General features: G+C 39.8%; 1 protein-coding gene across 3 annotated transcripts in view; it reads right to left on the bottom strand.

Annotated features, from left to right (window-relative positions):
• Positions 1-15,995, bottom strand: part of COL25A1 (collagen type XXV alpha 1 chain) — a 452,093-nt gene extending 436,098 nt beyond the window's left edge. For all 3 annotated transcript variants that reach the window (XM_036409348.2, XM_045589089.1, XM_036409357.2), the window contains exons 1-2: positions 14,936-15,995; positions 13,739-13,808 (exon numbers count right to left, since the gene is read on the bottom strand). In XM_036409348.2, coding sequence (XP_036265241.1) covers positions 13,739-13,808; positions 14,936-15,235 — 370 coding nt within the window. In that variant the 5' untranslated portion in view covers positions 15,236-15,995. The remainder of the gene's footprint in view (positions 1-13,738; positions 13,809-14,935) is intronic.
• Positions 15,996-24,428: the final 8,433 nt, after the last annotated feature.

Below are 24,428 nucleotides of genomic sequence, written 5' to 3'. Positions count from 1 at the left end.
CATAAGCAGAAAAATAGCAGACATATGTAATATCTTTACCAATGCAGCTGCTAAGGAGAAAATAAACAAATGGGACTATATCAAAATAAAGCACTTCTGCACAGTGAAAGAAACCATCAACAAAACAACAAGAAAGCCCACTGTATGGAAGAACATATTTGCCAATGTTATATCCTATAAGTGTTTAATCTCCAAAATTTATAGGGAACTCCTACAACTTAACAAAAGGAAGATAAATAATCCAATCAAAAAAATGGGCAAATGACATAAATAGACACTTTTTCAAAGAAGATATACAGAAGGCTGAGAGACATGAAAACATACTCATAGTCACTAATCATCTGAGAGATGCAAATCAAAACAACAATGAAGTACCATCTCACACCTGTCAGAATAGCTATCATCAACAAATCAACAAAGGACAACTGCTGCAGATGATGTGGAGAAAAAAGAACCCTCTTGCACTGCTGGTGGGAATGCAGACTGGTGCAGCCACTTTGGAAAACAGTATGGCATTTCCTCAAAAACTCAATAATGGAACTTCCATTGGACCTAGTAATTCCACTTGTAAGAATATTTCCCAAGAAACTAGAAACACCACTCAGAAAGGATATGTGCACCCCTATGTTCATAGCAGCACAATTTACAATAGCTAAGATTTGGAAACAGCCTAAGTGCCCCTCAGCAGATGAGTAGATTAGAAAACAATGGTGCATCTACACAATGGAATATTACACTGCAGTAAAAAAAAAAAAGGAGGAATTCTTACCATTTGCAACAGCATGAATGGAACTGGAGAGCATTAAGCTAAGCAAAATAATCCAGTCAGAGAAAGATAAATATCACATAATCTTATTCATTTGTGAAATATAATTAACAAAAATAGAACAAGAGTCAGAAGCATTGAACAGACTGTCCAACCTATGAGGGAAGGCAGGGGGTGAGGGTATAAGAGATCAACATAAGGACATGTATGCATGCATATGAGCATAACCAACAGACACAGATGGGAGGGGGGTGAGGGCATATGCTGGGCATGGGGGTGACCTGGGAGTGGTCAATGGAGAAAAGTTACTGGAGACTTATCTAATACTTTAAACAATAAAAATTTTAAATTTAAAATAATAATAATAATAATATAAGCTGCTTTGAATTAAATATTTCCCTACAAAAATCACCAATCACTATATAGTCTCAATGTATCCTCACCGGCCCTCAGCCCCCAATCTGTCTTGTATTCTTCCTAGGATATGTAGGGAGGGCCATTACCTAGCTACAGCCATTCATCTACCAAAACACAAGTGCACTCAGACAAAAAATGACAGCAACTACCGTGTTTCCCCGAAAATAAGACATCCTCCGAAAATAAGACCTACCTACAGGTTTCCTTCTGAGTGAAATATAAGCATCCCCTGAAAATAAGGCCCCCCTAGGCTAAACATGAAAGATTTGGTCCACTGATTCTGAAAGAAATGGAGTCACAAGAAATTCACCAGGAAATTCAGGAATGGATTGTTATGATGATGTTCCAGAAGATGATGACATGATTGTCATTGAATAAATGAGTAAGTTGGTCCGAAGGTTGTGGGTTATTGTTAAGCTGAATAAATGAGTAAATTCTTGATACTGTAGGATTCACAGTTTGTCTGGTTTGTGTTGACAACTACAAACCAGGTAATACATTTCCTTTATTTTCATTTAACAATAAATGTGTACTGTATTCTTCTTTATGGAAAAATAAGACATCCCCTGAAAGTAAGACGTAGCACATCTTTGGGAGCAGAAATTAATATAAGACACTGTCTTATTTTCGGGGAAACAGGGTAAAATAGGTAAGAGCAGAGAAGAGCGTCCATATACCTGGGCGGCAGAGGGTGCTAGTAAAGTGAACACTGAGCATAGGTAACAGCAGAGGTAGAGAGCAAACAAGGCAGGGGTCACCGGGAGAGATAACTGGCCAAGAATAGACAAATAATTCTCAGAAGCACTGACTAAAACCAAGCTGTCTGAAGCATGGTTGAATATAATGGGAAGTGAATTAAAATGTCCAAGGAAAAGCCAACTAGAAGATAAGATATCTGAAGTCCAAGCCAGGATTGCCAAAATAGCATCATAAAAATCCCAGAAGCAACCACACGCTCACGCCAGGCAAACATGGCCTTGTTAAATAATGTAATTGCCTGGGCATAGTATCCACAAACACAAGGGCAAGGTCAGAAGTCTTTCTTTAACATTAGTGAAACTATTCATTGATACCTAAACACAGGAAGCTGATTCTCTCAAAGTGGTCTCTAAACAAATTATCAGTATAATTTTAAAGGCCACGTATGTAAATCATGCCAATAATACACAGTCATGCCAATCAGAACTAACCTCAAGGAACAACGAAGGAGATAGAATAATTACCATTACTATACTAAAGGGTAAAAAACAATTTTTGCTATCTAAAAAAATATTTTCCTGTGCGGTTGCTTTAGGAATGAATATAGGGGAATATATGATTCTGATTCTTTGAGAGCTGTTTTAAAACTCTGTAGGTATCTATTAACATGCAAATTCTTTCTGAGTGAAATTGACTTCCTTCCTCACCATGGCTAAGTCCAGTTTTGCCTCCATTTTTACATTGATTACAATATTCTACAACTATAAATGTGTGTCTTTAAATTCGCAATAGAACATCTTACCAGTTACTTCTTTAATGATTTAGTAAAATTTTTAACAAATGTTCTTCTTTTTTTTATCCTTGCCCAAGGATATATTTTTTCCATTTCTTTTTTGGAGAGTAGAGAGGAAGTGGAAGGGGAGAAAGAGAGACAGACATCAATGTGAGAGAGACAAACTGACTGGTAGCCTCCTGCATGCTCCCTGACCAGGGCCGAGGATGGAGCCTGCAACCGAATCCAAGACTCCTCAGTCAGCGGGCCAACACTCTAACCACTGAGCTAAGCTGGCCAAGGCTATTGTCTGTAAAAAGTCGTCATTTTACCTTTTTTGAAAATTGTCTTTTAACCGTAATTTTTGAGAAAACATCCAGTTACTTTTTGAAATTTGGGCAAAGTATTGATATTGACCATTATGTGTTTTTAGTTGTGCTACTGGATCTAATCATAAGTATAGCTTTTGCCTTGAATAAGCATAGAGTTTTGGGGACTTAAGGGTAATAAAGTCACTGATTGATCAAATCAGAGGCAAACTGTAAGCCAGGTAGAGAGTGATCAACAGACTGAAGTAAGATAGATCTTCTGTTTTTATATAACCTCATCACATCCTATAACCGTGAATGCCATGTGAATATGCAAAATGCTAGTGGCATGTGACTATAATTAAACAAAAGTGAAGACTTGTGAAAGACTGAAAATGTGGGGGAAATGATGTATGATATATATCCATCAGGGATAAATGTGACTGATCATAAAATTTTTCTACCTAGAATTTCTTCTTGAAGATTTTCTTCTTGATGCTGGAATCTAAGGTTTTCTGCTCAGGCAGATAAAAGTATAATAAGCCGAAATTGGTTTGGCTCAATGGATAGAGCGTCGGCTTGGGGACTGAAGGGTCCCGGGTTCGATTCCAGTCAAGGGCATGTACCTTGGTTGCGGACATATCCCCAGTAGGAGGTGTGCAAGAGGCAGCTGATGGATGACTCTCTCTCATCGATGTTTCTAACTGTATCTCTCTCCCTTCCTCTCTGTACAAAATCAATAAAAAATATATTTTTTTAAAAAGTATAATAGAATAAAACACATTCTGAGTCTAATGTATCTTGGGCTCACAGAGAGAGAGAACACAAAGCATACCTCAGACCTCTCAATTCAAGGATAGTTTTTGCCATAAAAATAAATTATTTTTTTAATATTCCAAAAATCATAACATACATTTTATCATCAACACATAGCATTCTTTATATAAAACTTGGAGAACCAAACCAATATTCAGGAAAGTATCCTCAGAAGTAGCTAAAATATAAAGTATTAAATAACTTTGCACAGAAGGAAACTATATACTAGAACATAAAAGCCCTGGTCCCGCTACGGATGTAATTTCTCAACGTTAGAGCTTTACTTTTATTAAAAACTTCCAGATGCATAACATGTATCGTAGTACTAAGCCATACAGTCAGGCTCGCTGCTTAAACTCCTAGGAAGATGTCAGTGTGTCTGGAGGGTTTTGGAAGTAAATTTAGGGGATACAGTTTGCTTGGTTAAACCTCTGTTTTATAGCTTACAATGGCTTTGGCTGGGATATATGACCTTTCCAGTCTCCGGTACATGGTCAGCCCTCCTATCTTTGCTACTTTACTGATAATTTTCTTCTCTCAAGAGGCAAAGTAACCAAAGTAGTTTTTTAAGAAGTCATTTTCCTCTTCCAGACTTCCTGGAAGTCCATAGATTGAGACATTGCATTAAGGAGAAAATAAATTGCACAACAAAGCTCAATGACTTGTACAGATGCCGGGTCATTCTATTATCTGTCCAACAAGACAACTGAAGAAGGTGTTGCACTTGGCAAGACCTACTGTCAACAACTAGCTACTCGAACAGTAAATAGCACTGCCAATGACAGTGGACATGCCTTTCGATGGAAGGTAGAGATTATCTTTCAAATTTCTGTTTGCAGTACTTGTTACAGTATGATTGTACCCAGATTTACACTTTCTCTCTGAAATGTACACACTGGGGACTGAACTTTCAGCAATTTTCCAACAGTGTCCTGTGATTCTCTGGAGCTCCCTCAGGGGTCATCTTGGGAGAAGGGGGTAGGCAGCAGAAAGAAAGAATATATAGGGTTTTGGCCTCCGACCCTTCTGACTTCCAAGGTCAATCAGTGTGTAGCTAACATTGCATGGATGTCATATGATGGGTTTTCTCATAGGATTAAAAAAAAGGTTCGGCTTCTTTAAGAAAAGTTGGAAAATGCCTGAACTACTTGATCTCTAAGATGTATATTAATTTTCATATGTTTTGGCTCACAAAGTGCTCAGAGAAAATGTTAAAAAAAAAAAAAAGGCACAAGGATAAGCTCATTGGTGTGTGTAAAGAGGTAAACCACAATAAAAGTCCTCAACCAAGTCAAGTTGACAGATCCCCATTATGATCATTATGAACTTTTATAAAGAACCTTCTAGAGAACTGTACTAAACCCCAGAGATGCACAGATATAAACCAGAAACCAGGTCATGGAGCACATAAACGAGATTGGTAGACTGGACTCCCAATGCACTCCCTCAGGAAACAGAAGGCAATTAAGCCATGAGAACACTTAGCAGTCAGCATCAGGATCTGCCCACCAGAGTCACCTGATCTTTGACCCACTTAACTCACTTGACCCCAACCAGGTGGATAACCATCCTCAGAAAGGCAGTTGTTTCTGCAGCTTGTTTCCATTCAAACTTTGTCAGCTCTGACTTTGAGCTAATTCTTTCAGTAAGGAGGAGGAGGAGGAAGAGGAGGAGGAGGAGGAGGAGGAGGAGGAGGAGGAGGAGGAGAATTTTGTAGCATTCAAAAGTTTGCTGGCAAAGCCCTAGAATTTGGAAGAAAAAGAATTTTGTAGCATTCCAAAGTCTGCTGGCAAAGCCCTAGAATTTGGCAATCTTTTCTAGCACGACTTTCCAGTCAAAAGATTGGGTTTTGTATGTGCTTTGTGAACATGTTTTATCTTATGATCATATCATGTACATCTAAAAAATGCCGACTGAGTATGTGGGGGGGAAGGGCCAATGGTAACATATGTACACATATAATACCTTAATAAAATAAGTAAATAAATAAATAAAAATAAATAAAAATTTAAAATGCTGACTGGATTCTGGAGTCCCTGAGACACAAATTGGAGTTTCATAATTCCTAAAAGGGTAATAAAAATATCTTACCTTTTATAACTGCTAGAATTGACCTAAGATATAGGAATATTGGGGGAAGAATTGTGTCAACTTTCCAGGCATATTTAATTCTAGTGTCTTAAGGATCAAAAATAAGAATACCATTTTTTCCCTGTAAATAGAATTGAAGGAGAGACTCCTTCAATATTTTTCTCTCCCACTGGCTACTATCAGAACAAAAGAAACTGCTGGAGAAAGAGCTGTAATGGAGAATTCCTCCTGCTTTCAGACCATTGTCCAGGTTTACATTAAAAGAGGAACTCTAAAATGCCAAGCTTGCCAAGTAAGATGGTAAAGATATTGGATTCCAAGAGATTAGGGGGTATGGGTGATTTTTCCTCCTACTTTCACTCTCCTGCGTGTGAACTCTTTGGTAAAGAAAGGAAAGATAGGCTCTACCCTGTCAGGACCAGCTACTTCTAGTTAGACATGGTCTTACTCTCAATATTCCCATAATGCATAAACTAGAATGGGCTACAATTCATATAATTTACTCCGTCACTTAGCCTAAATGTGAAAATTGTATTTAAGTATGTGCTGACCACATTTCAAACATAAGAATAAATACTTTGTGTACAGAAGCTTGGAGCCCCTAAAATCTAAATTATTAATATCCGAATTAATAAGGCTATTCCTGGAAAACCAGACTAAGCAATCAGACTAAAGAACACAATGAGAAAAATAAAGAGCATATTTCAACTATCATATTGTGTGGTAACTGAGGTTGAAATGGGGGCCAGATGAAATCACGTCAAAAGCATGACAGTGACTACAAGTGATTCTTGATTCTGAGTTATAAAACATAAGCACAAAATCTCAACTGGTAAGTTTAATTACATTTAGTTCATTAATTTAGCTGTGGGACTACTTTTTTTTTCAAGTTCATTTCTGTGAACTAAATAACTAAACTTTTTGACTAATACAAATGTAAAAGTTACTACATTGTTTTAAATATCTTAAATCTGGTAGATAGGACAGTCTAGTCTTCAAGTTTAGATGGAAGAAATTACTTGTTATCTCTACAAATCGTTTCCATTGTAAAGAGAAGTCAAGAGACAGAAGTTAGCTAGGACTTCAATTGGTAAGGAGCTGGAAGAACAGAGTAAGTCCCACTATGCAGCTCAGTTCCTCCTCCTTGTGGTCACAAAGGGAAGTGCCTGTCATCTAATGGCATATCTTCAGGGAATCCTATTATTTAAATGACTTACAGAATAGTCATTTGAAGGAATATATAGTGCCAATGAAAAGTGCTCAGTTTTAATTTGCCAAGTGATTTCCACTTCTGCTTCCCACTCTTGTGCATTTCCTCCTTTTTAAAAGTCAATTTTAAAATATTTTTTATATTGCGCTATTGCTGAGTACATCCCAATGAAACAGTTAGCTGTGCAAGTCTAAGGATTCAGTATGTGGGTATGCCATCGTCATTTCTACCACAAATTGGAAAGGAGAAAAAAAGGTATCATGGGGCATTAAACCACAGCTTGGAACTACTCCCTGTTGGCAAACCAGGGAGGGTGAGGCAGCTTCCGTGTTTAGCCGTCCCACAGTGGCTACAGCCTGCAATCTAGGCTGACTCATACATGGTTTTCAATTCTCAGCTTCCAACAAACCAAGTAATGTTTATCAAGTGAAAGAATGGAATAAAAACACTTTTTCCTAATAGGCTTTGGATGGTTTCCACACAAGATATCACAGATTGATGTTATTTTGATGAGTGTCTAGTGCGGTTCCCCTGCAACAGGAAATGCCCCCCTGGACAGTGAAGCAGTCCTGATTCTGGCATGTTTTCCCCTTCTATCCTCCACTTACCTAATCTTGTTGATAAAAGGATGCCCTCCTGCCGAAACCGGTTTGGCTCAGTGGATAGAGCGTCGGCCTGCGGACTGAAGGGTCCCAGGTTCGATTCCGGTCAAGGGCATGTAGCTTGGTTGCAGGCACATCCCCAGAAGGGGATGTGCAAGAGGCAGCTGATCGATGATTCTCTCTCATCAATGTTTCTAACTCTCTATCCCTCCCTCTTCCTTTCTGTAAAAAATCAATAAAATATATTTTTTAAGAATTAAAAAAAAAAGGATGCCCTCCTCCTCCATTCCTAGACATTCAAATACTGTTGTTGTTTTTTTTTTTTCAAATAACAACAGTTGATTTGGCTGTTCCAAGCCAATCAGAAGCACAATGGGCCTGAGAGTCTGCTTGTGCCTATACTATTCTTCCAATGAGCTAGAAAGAATTAACCCCTTTGCAGAACTTATGCCCTCCTCTTAAATGAATTCCAGCTCATGGAAAAACAGAAATTACTAAGGTAAGAAAGAGAAAAAGAACACCTGAAGAATTTACTTCCTTAATAATTTTTAGACAAGAGAAACAGAAGAGAAGCTAGGAAACAAGAACACTGCTTCAAGAGGCAATTTGTCCCTGGTCCTGTGGGTGACAGGGCATTTTGCCAGCTGTCACTACTGGACCAACCAAGTGTTACACCCAAACTGTTGTGCTTACCAGTATAAGGATGAAAATAACATGAATGCTTTGAGGCACTCTGATGTCACACTGAACTGTCTGGGTTTACAAGAGGAGGGGATTGCCTACTATTCTCATTTAAATTACATTTTTTAATATTTTAATTTGCTTTCTTTCTGGAAACTAGTTCTGACTTCTTTACCTCACATGACTGAAAATCTACACATTACTATGCCCTAACTAGATACACTCTTCCCACTCAGTGTGCAGCTGGTTAGGAGAAAATGTACAGCATAATGAAAAACCATGTTAGTAGGAAATACAAATCTTATAGGAGTAATTTATGTTAGCAAGGTAACACGATGGAAAAGGGCGCACAATCTTAAAGCTACAGTTAACATTTATTTCCTCCCAAGTTGAGAAGATGCCACAAAACCAGCCACCCAATGTATCCCTCGCATTAATAAATCAGAGGGACTTTAATTGCCTACATCTATTTTTATTTTGTATATAATCATTTTCATAGGCGTGGAGGGTGGATAGGAACCTCAGAAGCTATGTGGTATATCTTTTCTATCTCTAGCTCAACTCTCCGAGCAGATGGCCAGCTGTGTTATGTTTCATCATTTTTAATGAATGTCGAAGGGCCAGGTCCTGTGCAGTACCCACTGAGCAGAAAGTTTTGACTCTTATTCAACCCAAATCTCACTGGTTTCAGAAGAAATGTAGAAGAATAAATCATCACTTTATCCTCCACTACCCTTTATAGGCTAAAGTCACTTTTTTTGTTTCAGTTGGGTATCAGTGTAGATAAACCAAGTGTCTGTGCACCTTCATCTGACCATAAATTCTAGGAAAGCCAAAAGTCAGGAAAGGGTATGCCAATCATCTTTTTATTCATTGCTGCAGCTTTATCTCTAATCAGAAGTCAGATTTCTCATGTTATGATTTTCTCCTACTGTGTGAATTTCTCGGTTTTTCCCAAGAGAAAAAAAATTTTTTTTTTTTAAATCCTTAGTATTTACAACATGGGAGGAATTTTGGTCACATGCTCCAAAGCACATTGTTCTTTTTCTTGGTTGCACCTGTTGCACCTGCAAATTCATGTCCATTTTAAATAAATGTCTGTCATCCTCATTGAAATGTAAGCTCCCTGAGGGCAGATTCCAAGTCTGCCCATTCCGCAGCATATTCCAAGTCTTTGGCATGATGTTTGGCACACAGGAGGCTCTTTATGCTTGGAGAATTGACAAATGCCTTTCAAAACCATTTCAGTCCAACACTCTGATTGAGAGGATATAAAAACTGAGTCTGTAAAAGCCATTCTCAAAAATACTTGCTCCAGATTGAATAACATGTTAACGACAAAGCCAGGATTAGAATTCTGTATTCTTGATTGCCCATCACCTTCTCAGTGCATTACACCACAGAGGCTCTTCTCCCTAATACCCTGCGCAGGCAACACTACTGGTGAGTAAGACACAGAAACCTTGGTGATCTAAACACCATTTGGTTGGCTGCCTGTGTTCCTTATCACAGAAACCCTCCCATACATATGCCTGGTTTCTACATACCTCATGTAGGACTGCAAGAACAGAAACCCAAAATGGAATTCTACAGCCAGAGCAAAAAACCAATTTATTCTCAAATATGAGGGTCAAGTTTTACAAAGGCCAAGCCACAGGTACCAGCTAAATTTCCATGGTTCAGCCACTGCTGGATCAAATATTCTGCTAAACAGAGCTCCAATGTAGATGGTTTCTTAAATTTTATTCTGGGGTTTCTTTAATGCAAATATTTTAAAAATAGAGCTTCTGAGTACATGTAAAAAAGTAAATGGGGTCTTATATGCATGTATGCATTGCCTATGGACACAAATAATAGGGTGGCGAGGGCCTGGGGTAGGGTGGGAACCAAGTGGAGGAGAGCTATGGGGGGGTGGGGGGAAGGAACATCTGTAACAATCTCAACAATAAAAATTAAATATATACCGTAAAAGAAAAATAAATTGGATTTTCAGAAGTGACAAAGGTGATCTAAAATTGGATTGTGGTGATGATTACATAACTCCATAAAATTATTTTTAAATATTTAAATTATTCATTTAAAATGGGTAATTATTATAAATTATACTTTAATAATACCGTAACTGGAAAATATTTTAATATTTTTAAAGTATTAAAGTGTGGAAATGAGTAAGAAAGTTAAACATGTTTTTGTAAACATCCAGTATCAAATCTGTAAAAGACATTTTTAAAAATATTCCCATACTTTTTAAGGCCAGGTTTTATCTACTTCAATACTGGTTTGCCTACAAGGTCAAAAGTTTTTCCTGTAATTTTGGGCGGGGGGGGGGGGGGGAATAGTTTAGTAGACTAATATAAATACCTTGGTGTAGCACTAAAACACTAAATTGTTTGACTGATTACCTGCATAAATAATCTATAGGTGTATTTGTTTAATTAAGCATAATGTTCTAGTCCAAAACCTTTTAGCAAGTTACATATCTGCGGACCTTGATTTTCCCACCTCTATCATGTGTCCCTATGGACCAGATGAAAGTTAAATAGCATGTAATACAGTAAAAAGAATAGTGATTGCTATTATGTATGAACAGCCAAACTCCAATATGCCAGACTGTTTAAATTATTATTCTACAAGGAAGAAGGTATTATTATTAGGTACTTTTTTACAGATGAGGACACTGGAATATAAAGTTCATTAGTTTGACCAAAGTCACACATTATTTAATAGCAGACCAGACCTATGATTTTAATCCAGAACTATTTGGCTCTAAAGCCTATACTCATTCTCTATCCCTCACTCGACTTTGAGCTTTTGATTCTATCAGATGTGGTCATGAATCCTGACATTCCCTTTACTATGCTAAGTTAGTCACCTTCTGAGTCCAGTTTCCTAATCTGTAAAATGAAATCACCAATATTTAACTCTCAAGGTTGTTGTGAAGATTAAATGAGAGTGATTCCCCTATTATTAGAAATTACTCGATAATATTTTATCTCATCCCTCTCCCATACATGCTCCTTCCTGTGCTTAAAAATATCTATTGTAAAAACATCTATAAATTCTATGATTTCCTTGTAGCCTACATGGACAAACCTCACTGGAACTGAGTCCTATCAAAAGCAATTAAAGTGGACACAAACAACACAGCATTAAGCCTTTGCTATCAGTCCTTGGCTCTATGACGGAGACTGTCAACAAGAGTGTCAACTTCAAGGGGTGGGCATCTGTCCACAGGAACTGAGCGAGCTGAGGTCACAGACAAGTCTCACTCTGCCCTACAAACAGATGTCTGGGTGACAACTCTTAGTCACTGCAAACCAGGGTTAGAGCCAAACCAGGTGGGAAGTGCCATATCTCCTTTCTTTTCCTCTTGGCCAGCCCATTCATTCCCTAAAACAATAATCACTGACCGTACCTTAAAATCACAAGTTTTACCCCCAGAATACTATTTTCAACATAATGTCTCTATTTTGATAATATCTAATTATTCCACAAACTTAAAGAGTTTCTATAAAATGATTTGTTGGCAAGAAATCTGTTTTGATTCTGTGTATTGAAATGTCCACCTTCAAAACTGATGTAATGTGGAGCTCTAGTGGTAGCAAGAAAGTAGAGCAGCCAATACTGAGGGCCAACAAAACAGCCAAGTAAATCACCATTTATTATTTATTTGTTATTATGGCACAATCACTATTTGTTAGTCAATCAATATGTTAAGAATAAAAATGGTTCAAAATGATAATTCGAGATAACGCAAGGTAAACTCGAAATATAATGTATTTCTTCTAGATTACATACTAGACCTCAACAGCTAGTTTATACCAAACATCATAAAGCAGTTAAATTCACAATGGAACTCAGTGCTGTAGTTGTCACTGCTCTACTTTTCACCCAGTTCACTAAGAATCCTATTAATTAAACACTGGCTGTTTGTCACTCAGCTAACAAGAATACTGAATAGAAAAAAAAAAAAAATGTTGGGCTCTAAGTGTATGACCAGTGAAGTCCTATACCAACTGTTTTGAGAATTTAAATAATCCCTCCAAGCTGATGAGGTTTTGTGAGTTAATTCCTGCTCCACTAAAGTGCTTTCTTTGAATTTCTGACTTCTGAGGTCTTTTCCAATTTAAAACAAGCAAGAATGAAACTTACAATGTCAAAACAAGCATTAACGTTTCCCTGTTACCTAATGTATATGTCTTCTCAATTGAAAGGGCTTCATTTACCAAAACTACAGCTCCATTATGATCAACAAAGTAGCAGAACATAAATAATAAAACTTGTGTGCTATACAACTGGGAGTTGACATTTAAAATTTCTAAATATGGTTCCTGAATTAGCTGTGTTATGGTGAGGAAAAACAAGTTATCATGAGGGAAAGTAAACTCAGAATATGAAAAAATATAGAAAATAAGCTTTCCATATATAAGTATCTAAGCATCATATACCTGGACATTACAGAAAATGTAAGAGACTCACTTTTCCATAAGTGGTGGTAAAAGAAAGTAAATGTCCACAAATGCATTAACATTTTTCTGAAATAAATATCTCGACTGATGGCAGTTTTCCATGACTTTCATCAGTTGAATCCACTAGGTGTTTTCCAATAGACATATTCCAAGGGCTTCTAAATTGATAGGTCTACAGATAACTGACTCCCTAGCCTCAGAGGTCTACTGAGAAAGATTTAATGATTACCTAGAGGTTTCATTCATCAGTATTTTTTTCTATCTTTCTACTAATATGCTGTCATTAATATAATCCTCTAAAGCTGCAGAGAAAAAAAATGGTAAAAAATATATGAGCCTTTTCTGATAGTTCATTGAGAATGCAATAGTTTGCAATGGGAAGCTCGAGATAAAGAACAAATTTCCTTTTGCTAAAGAATGCAGAACCCTTTTTGATAGAAAAAAATAAAATAAAAGCAGGAGAGGAAGTTATGGTCATTTACTAACATACTCGTGTTAAAAGGAGCAAATGGAAACCTGTGCTAATCCAACATTCTCCACCAGGGAATTCAGAATCTAACATGTTCTGCAGTCATTTTCACAGTAGGTATTAAAAGTGAATAAAATTGAACAATATTTTTCAATCTGTGGATCTAAGAATTTCACATTTGAACATCATCTGCCATATTTTCCATGGTGATTATCTCTCTCTCTTTTGTTCTCCCATAACAGACCTTGGTATGCTGCTTAAAATAATATTTGGGGCTTTGTTTGCCATTCTTTTGACTGAGACATGTTGATCTTATTAACGTGAGTTGGGTCTGCATTCTTTCTTTACTATTATTACAGGTAGACTTGACAGACACAGGACTCTTGTTTTAAAATGCTCTGCCATGAAGCCAACCTTGTTAAATAAGTTCCATTTTACCTGCTGGGCAGTTGCATTCTGAAGGTGCTTCTCTTGCGATTCTTATTTTGGCCATGTGTTCATAGGATTTCTGCAGGGGGTGGAAAGAAGAGGGATGGAGAGTCATCAGTAGCACTGTAGAGAAATGGGTTCTTTAGGGAGTCTCTGTCCATATGCTTGATTCACCAGCATCTGATAGCCTGTATAACTAAAGTTTACATATGTACTTGGACTTCAGTCAAAAGGGAACAGTAATACCCAAGCCCTATAAGAAAGAAAATGATTATTGACATGACATCAAGACTGCTGAAAAAAATAATAAATAATTTTTTAAAAGACTGCTGGACTTGTATAACATCTTTCTCCATTGTTCAACTACCACCACCCACTCCCTCAGCTCATACATATGCAGCCAATGCAAAAATCTGGCATTAACATGTTGCAGTTCTAGGTAAGTTACGTGTTTTAAAACAGCCAATACTTTATGCATGAAGGTCAACTGCTTAGCATGTAGCGCTGCAACTACTGCCAAACAGCCTCGCTGTTGGAAGAACAAGTTCCAGAAAACCTCCTAACTCCAGTCTAATGCTGCCCTGATTTGGGTGCATATTGTAGATTACTTTAAAGTCTCAAGTCCAATGGCTCTGCATTCATAAACACCCCTTGGCACTGCATCTTTTACCCCAAAAAAAGATTAAGCTACTATTGTTTTCTTTTTAAACATTTAATATGAGACCATTCAATGTAGGAAATAACTGGTTCTAAATCACATTTAGGGTTATTTTACTTTCAATAGTGATTACCATTTGTATATGAATAGCACCTATGGTCCTAACCCTCCTGAAGAACATAGCAGATGTTATTCTGCAAGGAATAGTCTCCACAAATTTGGAAAAGATTCCTAGGAGACTTTGGAAAACTACAAGAAGCTAAAATGCCACCCTGCCATTCTGCTCACCCTTCCCGCTTTTAGAGCCCCATATAGATTTAACATGCAAATATTCAGAAGAGTGAGGGAAGATGAGACACATGGAGAGGGTGGTGTCGAAGGATGTGCATATGATACAGTACAAACATATGCCACCACGGATGGACGCCTAGCATATGTGCACACAGCCACACCACGTATGCGGGCAGTCAGGGTAGGCAGGGCGTATACACGGAATCACGCCTGTGCAAGATGTGTTGCACGTGCAAAAATACCCCAGCTTTTCACACCTGAGCCAGAAGTCGCTCCACTTTCTCCTGCACCACTGCTTTGAGCTGATCCAGGCAATCGGGAAGCGGGCGGATGGAAGGGTCCCCTTTGGCGGATTCGAGAGCGGCGATCCTCGCCTGGAGGTCGTTGGTTTTCACCCCCAGGTACAGACAGGACGCCACGGCCACCGCTGACAGGAGGGCTGCCAGGGCCGCGCTCGGGGGCACGGTCCGGGCACACCGCTGCCGCCGGGCGAGGCTCGGGTCCTCGGAGCCCGGCTCCCCGGGCCCTCCTTTTCCTGCAGGCTTCTTCGGCAGCATCGTGGCGGGGTCCGCTGCCTCCCACCCTCGACCACTTCCAATAACCGTAAAAGGAAAGGGGGGAAAAAAAAGAAGAAAAAAGGACGATTCCTCCAAAGTTCCGTCCGGCGGGCTGCACAGAACTAGTTGGCGGAGTGGGAGAGGGGCGCGCGGAGATGGACCCCTCCCCGCGCTCCTCGGTCCTGGACCGTCCCTCCGCCTTCTTCTCCTCCTCTCCTAACTGGGGGTGAAGGGCACCCTCCGTCTACGGACCGGTGGCCACAAGGCAAAGACCAGAAAGAAGCCCACCTCGTAGAGTCCTGCTGACCACCCCGCGCCTCTGAGGACGGACCCCTCGGAGGTCCCTGCGCGCGGCGCACCGGGGGCCGGGGACCGTGGGAGACGGCCGCGGGGGCCGCCGCTCCCCTCGCCCCGCCGCGCAGACCTGTTGCGTCTCGGTGGGTCCGCCTTATGGCTACCCAGTCGGCGTTTCTCCGCTAACGGGTCCCACCTGGACGCGGTGCCAGGCAAAAAAAATAGGGGGGGCTGAGAGCGGCGGCGGCGGGAGCGCAGCGCTCCACGGGTACCGCGGGGCAGAGGGGAGAGAGGAAAGGGAACGGAATAAACCCAGGAGCAAAAGCGAGTGGCGAGGCCCCAGTCGCGGCTGCCCCCAGGATCTCCACAGCCCCTCGCGTGCAAGCCTTTAAATACCCTTCGGGATGCTCGTGAGTGTGTGTGTGTGTGTGTGAGTGTGAGTGCGCGCGCGCCCGGCGCCGACGGCCCGCCCCCGCGCCCGCGCCCGCCCCCGCGCCCGCCTCCTCCCCGCTCAGCCTCCCGCCGCCGCCCGGCCGCCTCCACCGGGCGAGGCCGCCGCCTTATCCTAACGCATTCACCTCCGTCCGGCCCGCGCGCTCCCCGGAGCCCCCAGGGGGCGGGGGAGCAGGACCGGAGGTCATTTGCATAATATATATGCAAATTTTGGAGCGGCTGCAGTGATTGGAGGGGAGCTGGACGACCCCTCCTCCTCCGCGGAGTAACTTCAGCGTCCCGAGGGCCGCTCCCCCGCCCGGGAGCGCGCCGGAGCGGGGTCTGCGGTGGGCCCGGCGGAGCGGGGAGCGGGGAGCGGGGCTCAGCCTGCCCCTGCCCAGCGGCGCTCCCTCTGGACCGCAGTTACATCTGGAGAAGCGGCCTCCAGGCGGGCAGAAGCGGAGCAGAAAGCTCTCGCTCTCCGTTATCTTCCCTCAAAAGCACCGGCAGAAGCTCTTGGCATCTCGCTCTGGGCAGCCTTTCTCCCTCCTCTCCTCTGTTTCCCACCTATGCCCAGCCGCAAAGTGTCTGGCTGGCGCCCGATGTACACACTTCCCCACTTCCCTTCTCTTCCCACGACCGGGGCTGCAGATTTCCACCTAAGGAAGTTTTTCTGGTTTTGTTTTTTCTCCCCTCCCCCAGTTTCCTTCTGTCTTGACGGAGCCGAGTCGCCTCCCTGCTCTGTGTTCCTAGTCTGTACTAGGGTGCTAATGCGTTTTCCTGATTCCCGTGTTTTGTGGGATTGAAACAGGCAGCGTGGAGGTGCACATTTCTCAGGATTTAGGAAAGACTGGAGAATGAGGTCAATTTTTCCTCTTACCTGACTCTCCTGCTGCTCCCCCTCTGGATCAAATTACAAGTTCTCTAATGGGATTTTTGAAAGTAGGTAACAAGTAGCATTGTGTATCTAATTAAATGGGGGGAAGGGGGGATAAAGCCCACCTCTTAGTCCAACAAGTTTCTGCTTATCTCCTGCTCCCCACAAGAAATACCAAAAATTTCTCCTATCACCAAAACCTGTTTGGCTCAATGGATAGAGCGTCGGCTTGGGGACTGAAAAGACCGGGGTTCGATTCCGGTCAAGGGCATGTATAATACCTTGGTTGCGGACATATCCCCAGTAGGGGTTGTACAAGAGGCAGCTGATCCATGACTTTCTCTCACTGATGTTTCTAACTTTCTAGCTCTCTCCCTTCCTCTCTGTAAAAAATCAATAAAATATGTTTTTTTACAATTCTCCTATCCTTAGTCAAGCTATGTAAATAATCAACAAAATACTGCACTAAGCTGACCTTATACATAAACATATATTACTGGGTTCTACCCTGTTTCCCCGAAAATAAGACAGTGTCTTATATGAATTTTTGCTCCCAAAGATGTGCTAAGTCTTATTTTCAGGGGATGTCTTATTTTTCCATGAAGAAGAATAGGGTACACATTTATTGTTAAATGAAAATAAAGGAAATTTATTACCTGTATACAGTATGGTAGTACAGTAGTTGTCAACACAAACCAGACAAACTTTGAATCCTACAGTATCAAGAATTTACTCATTTATTCAATGACAATCATGTCATCATCTTCTGGAACATCATCATAACAATCCAATTCCTGAATTTCCTGGTGAATTTCTTGAGACTCCATTTCTTTCAGAATCAGTGGACCAAATCTCTCATGTTTAGCCTAGGGGGGCCTTATTTTTGGGGGATGCTTATATTTCACTCAGAAGGAAACCTGTAAGTAGGTCTTATTTTTGGAGGATGTCTTATTTTTGGAGAAACACGGTAGGTATGGAGTAGGGCAAAGATGTTTCAATAGCAGCTGTTGATGGAAGATGCAAGAATAAAAAAAGATTAGGAGATGAAACAGAAACAACATTGGAGGACAATGGAGGACAACTCAGTGAATCTTGCTATAAAAACAAAAGCATCATTCCTTACACTTGTTTTACACTGTAGTTCTCAAGGGTGGTCCCAAGACCAGCGTTATCAGCATCATTTGAGAAAGTATGGAAAATTCAGATTCTGAGACCCCACCCCACATCTACTGAACCTAAAACTACTGCTATTATGAAATTGGAAACACAGTAATCTGCGTCTTTGAACGTCTTCTTAATGATTTTGACGCACATTGATGTACCACTGGTGTAACAATTTTCAAATACATTTTTTCACTTGGACCTCATAACCCTGTGATGCAAGTAAGGAATCACTGGCACCATTTTATAGATGAGAAAACAATTTTCAAGTCACATTGAGTTGTGAGTTAAACATGTTTTCAAACATCGCACCCAAGGAATGGGTACAAATTCTTTAATATGTTAACACTTTCTGGTTTACCAATTACCTCTCCAACCATTCCTTAGCCTCCTCTGCAGGTTTTTTTTCTGCCTGTCCTCCTCAGCTCTCTATCTTATGCCATCGTCTCTTTTAACTCTGTATGCTATATTATCTTCAGTTGTGCTCTCATTTACCAGCCATAATGCAAGCCCAAATCTCTCCTGAGCCCAATATCCACATAGCCAGTTTGCCTGTCTAGCTCTTCTATTTTGACATCCCATAAGCAATGCCAATGCAGCCTGCATCTTACCTCCAGACTCTGCTCTTCTGCTTCCCACCACTCTGTACCAAGCCAAAACACCCAGTAATAACCCTAGGCTTCTCCCGAAAAATCTCCCAGATTTTTCAATGTCTTATTGTTCCTAGGGTGGAATTGTGTATCTTTGTATATCAGTTACCACCTGATGTCTGTCATCCCTCCTTTTTTGTTGTTCATCTTTGCCCTCACACTCTCCATACCACTTTCTCTAATCAAAGTGCGGAAAGAAAAAGAATGAAGAACTTTGAGGGCAAGACAATTCCCTTTAAAAATATCCAGAGAGCCCTAGCCAGTTTGGCTCAGTGGATAGAATGCCTGCCTGCCACTGAAGGGTCTTAGGCTTGATTCCAGTCAAGGGCACATGCCCAATTTCAGGCTCCATCCCCAGTAGGGGGAGTGCAGGAGGCAGCCAATTATAGAGATGTTTCTATCTCTCTCTTCCTCTCTGAAATCAATAAAAATATATTTTAAAATTAAAAAATATCCATAAAAAGGACTTTTTCTGTGCTGACTGAAAGTCACACATTAAATTTGATAATGCGGTGTTTTTATATTATGCTTGATTGGAGTTGGCCATGAGCAAGTACATTAACAACTCTTCCTAGCTCTCAGAACTGTGAGAGCTTAGTGGAGTGATAGAGTTGGAATTCTGTGGATTCAAGATCTTTATCCAGAGGATTAACTCTGATTTGTATGTTTGGTGGGCACAATACCCAGAGATTTCAAAAACCAGTAGGTTCTCTGCATCAAGTACAGAGAATGCGTGGATCAAGAAGGCTCAGGGGATTAGAACCCATGTTGTTCTGTAGATTCATCAGATCAAAGTTGTTATTCATTCAAAAATATATGGAGAAGGATTCAAAAAAGTAAAAATAGCACTGAACATGGTACAGTCCAGCTGACTTCAGTTTACCTAAGACTGATATCAATAGTGGTAAAGGCAAACAATTGGTTGTAGAATAGTATACGTTTGGAAGAATAATGGAACCCCCAAAGATGCCCACATTCTAATCCCCAAAACCTATAAATGTGTTACCTTGGTTGACAAAATGGATTTGCATGTGGGATTAAGTGAAGGATTTTGAGATGGGGAGATTTTCTTAAATTGTGTAGGTGGGCCCAATGTTACCGCAGGGTCCTTACAAGTGTCTCAAGATCTCAGAGAGATTTGATGAAGAAGCAGAGGTCAGAATGATGTGAATACTGGCTTTGAAGATGGAAGCCAAAGAATATGGGCAGCCTCAAGAAACAAATTCTCTCGTAGAGCCTCCAGGAGGAATGCAGCCTTACCAACCCTTTGATTTTAGGATTTCTGACCATCAGAACTATAATTAATAAGTTTGTGTCTGAACTCACACATCTAGAGAAAATGATGAACAACATAGACTGATGAACAAAAACAGACTCAGAGAAAGAGAAGCACAGAACAGACTCTCAAACCTCAGAGGGAAAGTAGGGGAGGGTGGGGATAAAGGGGAAGAGATCAACCAAAGGACTTGTGTGCATGCATATGGGCCTGGCCAGTGGCCATGGACAATGGGGTGGGGGTAGAGAGGGGGGTGAGGGTATACGTAGGGAGGGGTTTGGGATGGGATTGGGGGGATGAGGACAATTATGTGATACCATAATCAATAAAAAAATGGGAAAAAATTAAAAGTAAATAAATGTTTGTGTCATTTAAGTCACTGAGTTTTTGGTTATCTGTTACAACAGCATTGGGAAACTAATAAAATCAGAGTCACAAGAAATCAGTTTTCATCTGCGACAGCATCGTAAGCTGCACTGTAACGGCCACAAGGCCCCATAACTGCAGCAGGTCCTGTCCTAGCAATCCCTGGCTTTCAAATGTTTACGCATTCCTATTTTACTGGCATGCCCATTGGGGAAGAATTGGAGAGATATGCCTTCTCCCATGTCATGTAAAATTAAGATGCCCTCTACAGAGACACATTAAACTGATTAAAAGATATTCTATTTCTTTGACGTCTCCCATTGGTGCAACTCAAAAACAATAAACTAGTCAAGCTGTACAGCCACTCTCATCTCTCCTCCCAACCAATGCTAGCCCAGCTGGGATCCTGAGCCTGGACTCAGCACTACTGCTAGCACTGCTGTTACCAATCTCAAGGGCCCAAAAAAGGGGAAATAATGGAAGATTTGTGACAGAGAGATGTGGCAAGAAGTTAAACTGGGAAAGAAGGTGCCTGAGAGAAAAACAAGATAAAGCAAAAAATGAAGATAGGAAAAAAAAAAAAACTTTTTAAGTGTGGAAGTGTTGACCTGGCCAGTGTGGCTCAGCTGGGTGTCATCCAGTGCACTGAAAGGTTGCCAGTTTGATTCCTAGTCAGGGCACATACCTGGGTTTTGGGCTCAGTACCCAGAAGGGGGCATGCAGGAGGCAGAGGCAGCCAATTGATATTCCTCCTTCCTCTCTCTAAAAATAATTTTTTTTAATTTCTAAGTAGGTAGAAATGTTAATATTTTTAAGGCACAATTCACCCCTATATGTCTCTAAGAGGATGATTGATAGAAGATATATAGCATAGAGGTAAACTAACACATATTTAACTTATTAGTGTCATATGTGTATTTAGAAAGATTCTCTGGCCAAAATAAGTAACTGGAATAATTGCATTATCCTGTTTTTAGATATTAATTACATGACTGAAAAGTATTTCAGTTTGGTTAGAAAATATTTTTTAGTACTATCAATTTTTGAGGCTAGTTCCCTAAGAACACAATTGTAACCAATTTTCACCAACAAATGTGTCAAATAAAAACAAGTGTCTGAGGGGCTTTGTAGCTGTCTTTGTACATCCACAACCAGCTGCTGTGTCCACTAAGTATAATACTTTAATTAAGAAAATAGTAGCCGAAACCGGTTTGGCTCAATGGATAGAGCGTCGGCTTGGGGACTGAAAGGTCTGGTCAAGAGCATGTACCTTGGTTGCGGGCATATCCCCAGTAGGGGGTGTGCAAGAGGCAGCTGATCGATGACTCTCTCTCATCGATGTTTCTAACTCTGTATCTCTCTCCCTTCCTCTCTGTACAAAATCAATAAAATCTATTTTTTTTTAAAAAAAAAAAAAAAAAGAAAAAGAAAATAGTAGAATAAATTGTGTGCTGTCTTGGGCATGCTAATTCATAAACTTCAGATGAAAATGTGTTCTCAGAGAAACACCTTTTAAGAAGACAAAGTTTCCCAAATAGAATGAAATAGGCAGTGAAATGAACTTTAAAGATGCAGTTCTCCCACAGCCAGACCAATTTCAATATAACACAAACAAATTAAAAATATCTTTAGGAGCAGAAGAGAAGGATTTGGCTCTTAGTGACAGAATGAAAAATTCTCTTTCAGACAGATCAAGGACCTGGTCCCATTTAAGCAGCCTGGTGAAGCAAGAGGCTTGCAATTCTATGAATCCAATAACCTGGATAATACAAGCCCTCCAACTCCCCTTCCTCTCTGCAGTCGGTTTTACTTTTGTTTGTTGTTTTATTTTATTTGGAGGGAGACGTTGAATTGTTCTCAAATCTTAAATAACAAGATCATAACCCCACTTAGATTTCCCCAAAAAGGTGCCAATTATATTGCTAATTCTCACAAACAGCCACTTTTCATTGAACTTATCAAATCAACCTTTTGTTGTAATGCTATGTAGACAGAGCAGGTTGGAGCTTTGATTCAGATCATGGTTACAAGAACAGACTCCCGGGCCAGACTGCCAATATTAATAATTCAGCTCTGCCATCTAACAGCTGTGTGGCTTTGTGTAACTTAGATAACTTTTCTGCACCTCGGTTTTTTTCATCTATAAAACAAAAATAATAATACTTTCCCACAAAGTCTTTCATGGTAAATACATAGAATGAGATGTGTGAAGCGTTATAATGCCTGGTAGATATTAAGTGCAATATAAATTTTTGCTCTTACCGATGCTATTATTATTATCACTTTACAAGGATCCTTCTGCTGATCCACAGACACTGAAGGTCAAGACCATGTGCATTCTTACATGGTGGGACACCTGTATGTCCTAATCATGATTGCAGTCCTATCTCAATTTCTAAGAAGAGAATAGTGTCAGGGCCACCTTCCAGCTAGTAGGTGATGTGAGGATTTCCCTGCCTCCAGCAAACATTGATGGGGTTTATGTCATTTTAAATTATTTTTTCTTGTTTTAGAATTTCATATAGATAGAAGCCTATGGCATTATTTTTATGTATCTGGCTTTCTTTGCTCAAAGATATCGATAATATTTTTGAGATTCGCCCATATTGTTGTATTAACACTATTTTGTTTATTTTTATTGCAGAGTAATAGTCCATTGTATACCAATTTCTTTATGTATTCACTTATTGGTGGACACTTGAATTGTTTTCAGGCTTTGTTTTTGGGTTTTTGTGGTTTGTTTGTTTGTTTGTTTTGTTTTTGCTATATGAATAAAGCTTCCTTGAATATTTATATACAAGTTTTTGTTTTGTATGTTTTAAAAATCATGAAAAAAAATTTTCATTTTAGAGATGGCTAACATACTCTTTATGAAGAAAAACAAAGAAGACTTGGATCTATCAGACACCAAAATATATTATGAAGGTGTAGTAATCAACACAGTTTGGGATTGCTTCAGGAACAGAAATTACACCAAAGCATTGAATAAAGAGACTAGAAACAAACCCACGCATAAGCATTCAAGTGGGAAAGAAATGACACTGAATATCCATGAGGAAAAGATGGCCTTTCAATAGATCATGCTGGGAAAATTGTGTATCCACACAGAAAAAAAGAAAATTGAAACCCTTCTTCATAGAATAAACAAAAATTTAAAAAGATAAAAAGTAATATTATAAAGAATTGAGAAGATAATATCAGAGAATATCTTCAAAACCTAAAAAGGCAGGGCTTTTAAAATAAGACATATAAAGCACTAGCCATAGAGGAAATAATTTAGTAAGAGGAATATATTAAATTAAGAACTTTCATTTATGAAAAAAAGAACAAACATCTTAAAATGAGTGAAAAGATAAGCCACAGTACGGGAAAAGATAACTGAAATCTATAGGACTGAAAAAGGCTTGATATTTAGACTATATATTGATAAAATTCACAACCCAATTGAAAAGTGAACAGATGCTTGAATAAGCCCTTTGACAAAAGGAAAACTAAAGGTAGCCAAAAAAAAAACATTTTAAAATGGAGTTCAACCCATTAATAAATAAAATGTGCATTACAGAATTACTCACCTACAAGAGCAGCAAAATGGAAGAGAGGGACAATAGCAAATGTATTAAATATGGAGTAACTGGAACTCACACACGGCTGGTTGGAATGTAAATTTGCACAAGCATTTGGAAAACTGTTTGGCACTATCTGGAAAACTGAACACATGCAAACCCTTTGTGGAAGGAGTTTGAAGAGAATAACAGTGAAAGTCTGAGAGCCTAGAAAGCTCTGTTAGATGCCAAATGGCCTTATAGGAGACTTCAGATGAGGTCTTAAAGGAAAGTGAGGAAAACGTCTCTGGAAACTATAAGAAAATAGGTTCTTACTGTGTAGGGGCAGACACTGGAAAGTAGAAAAATGTATTTAATGAGCTGTGTGACTTAGCCAAGAAGATTCTATTCAAAGCCCTGATGGTGCCAACAGGTTCTTTCTTATTGTGCAGTAAAGTGTAAAAGGAGATAGATGAGTTAAAGGAATGACATAAACAAAAAGGAGCGAGGAATCATTGAGAATGAAAATTCCCATCCTTTCCAGATGACAATTGATGCGAATATTAAGAAATAGCTTTGGGCCCTAGCCGGCTTG

This window comes from Pipistrellus kuhlii, unplaced genomic scaffold, assembly GCF_014108245.1.
Source record: "Pipistrellus kuhlii isolate mPipKuh1 unplaced genomic scaffold, mPipKuh1.p scaffold_m20_p_1, whole genome shotgun sequence".
In the NCBI taxonomy this organism is placed as follows: Eukaryota; Metazoa; Chordata; class Mammalia; order Chiroptera; family Vespertilionidae; genus Pipistrellus; species Pipistrellus kuhlii.
This window is presented reverse-complemented; position numbering and strand designations above follow the sequence as displayed.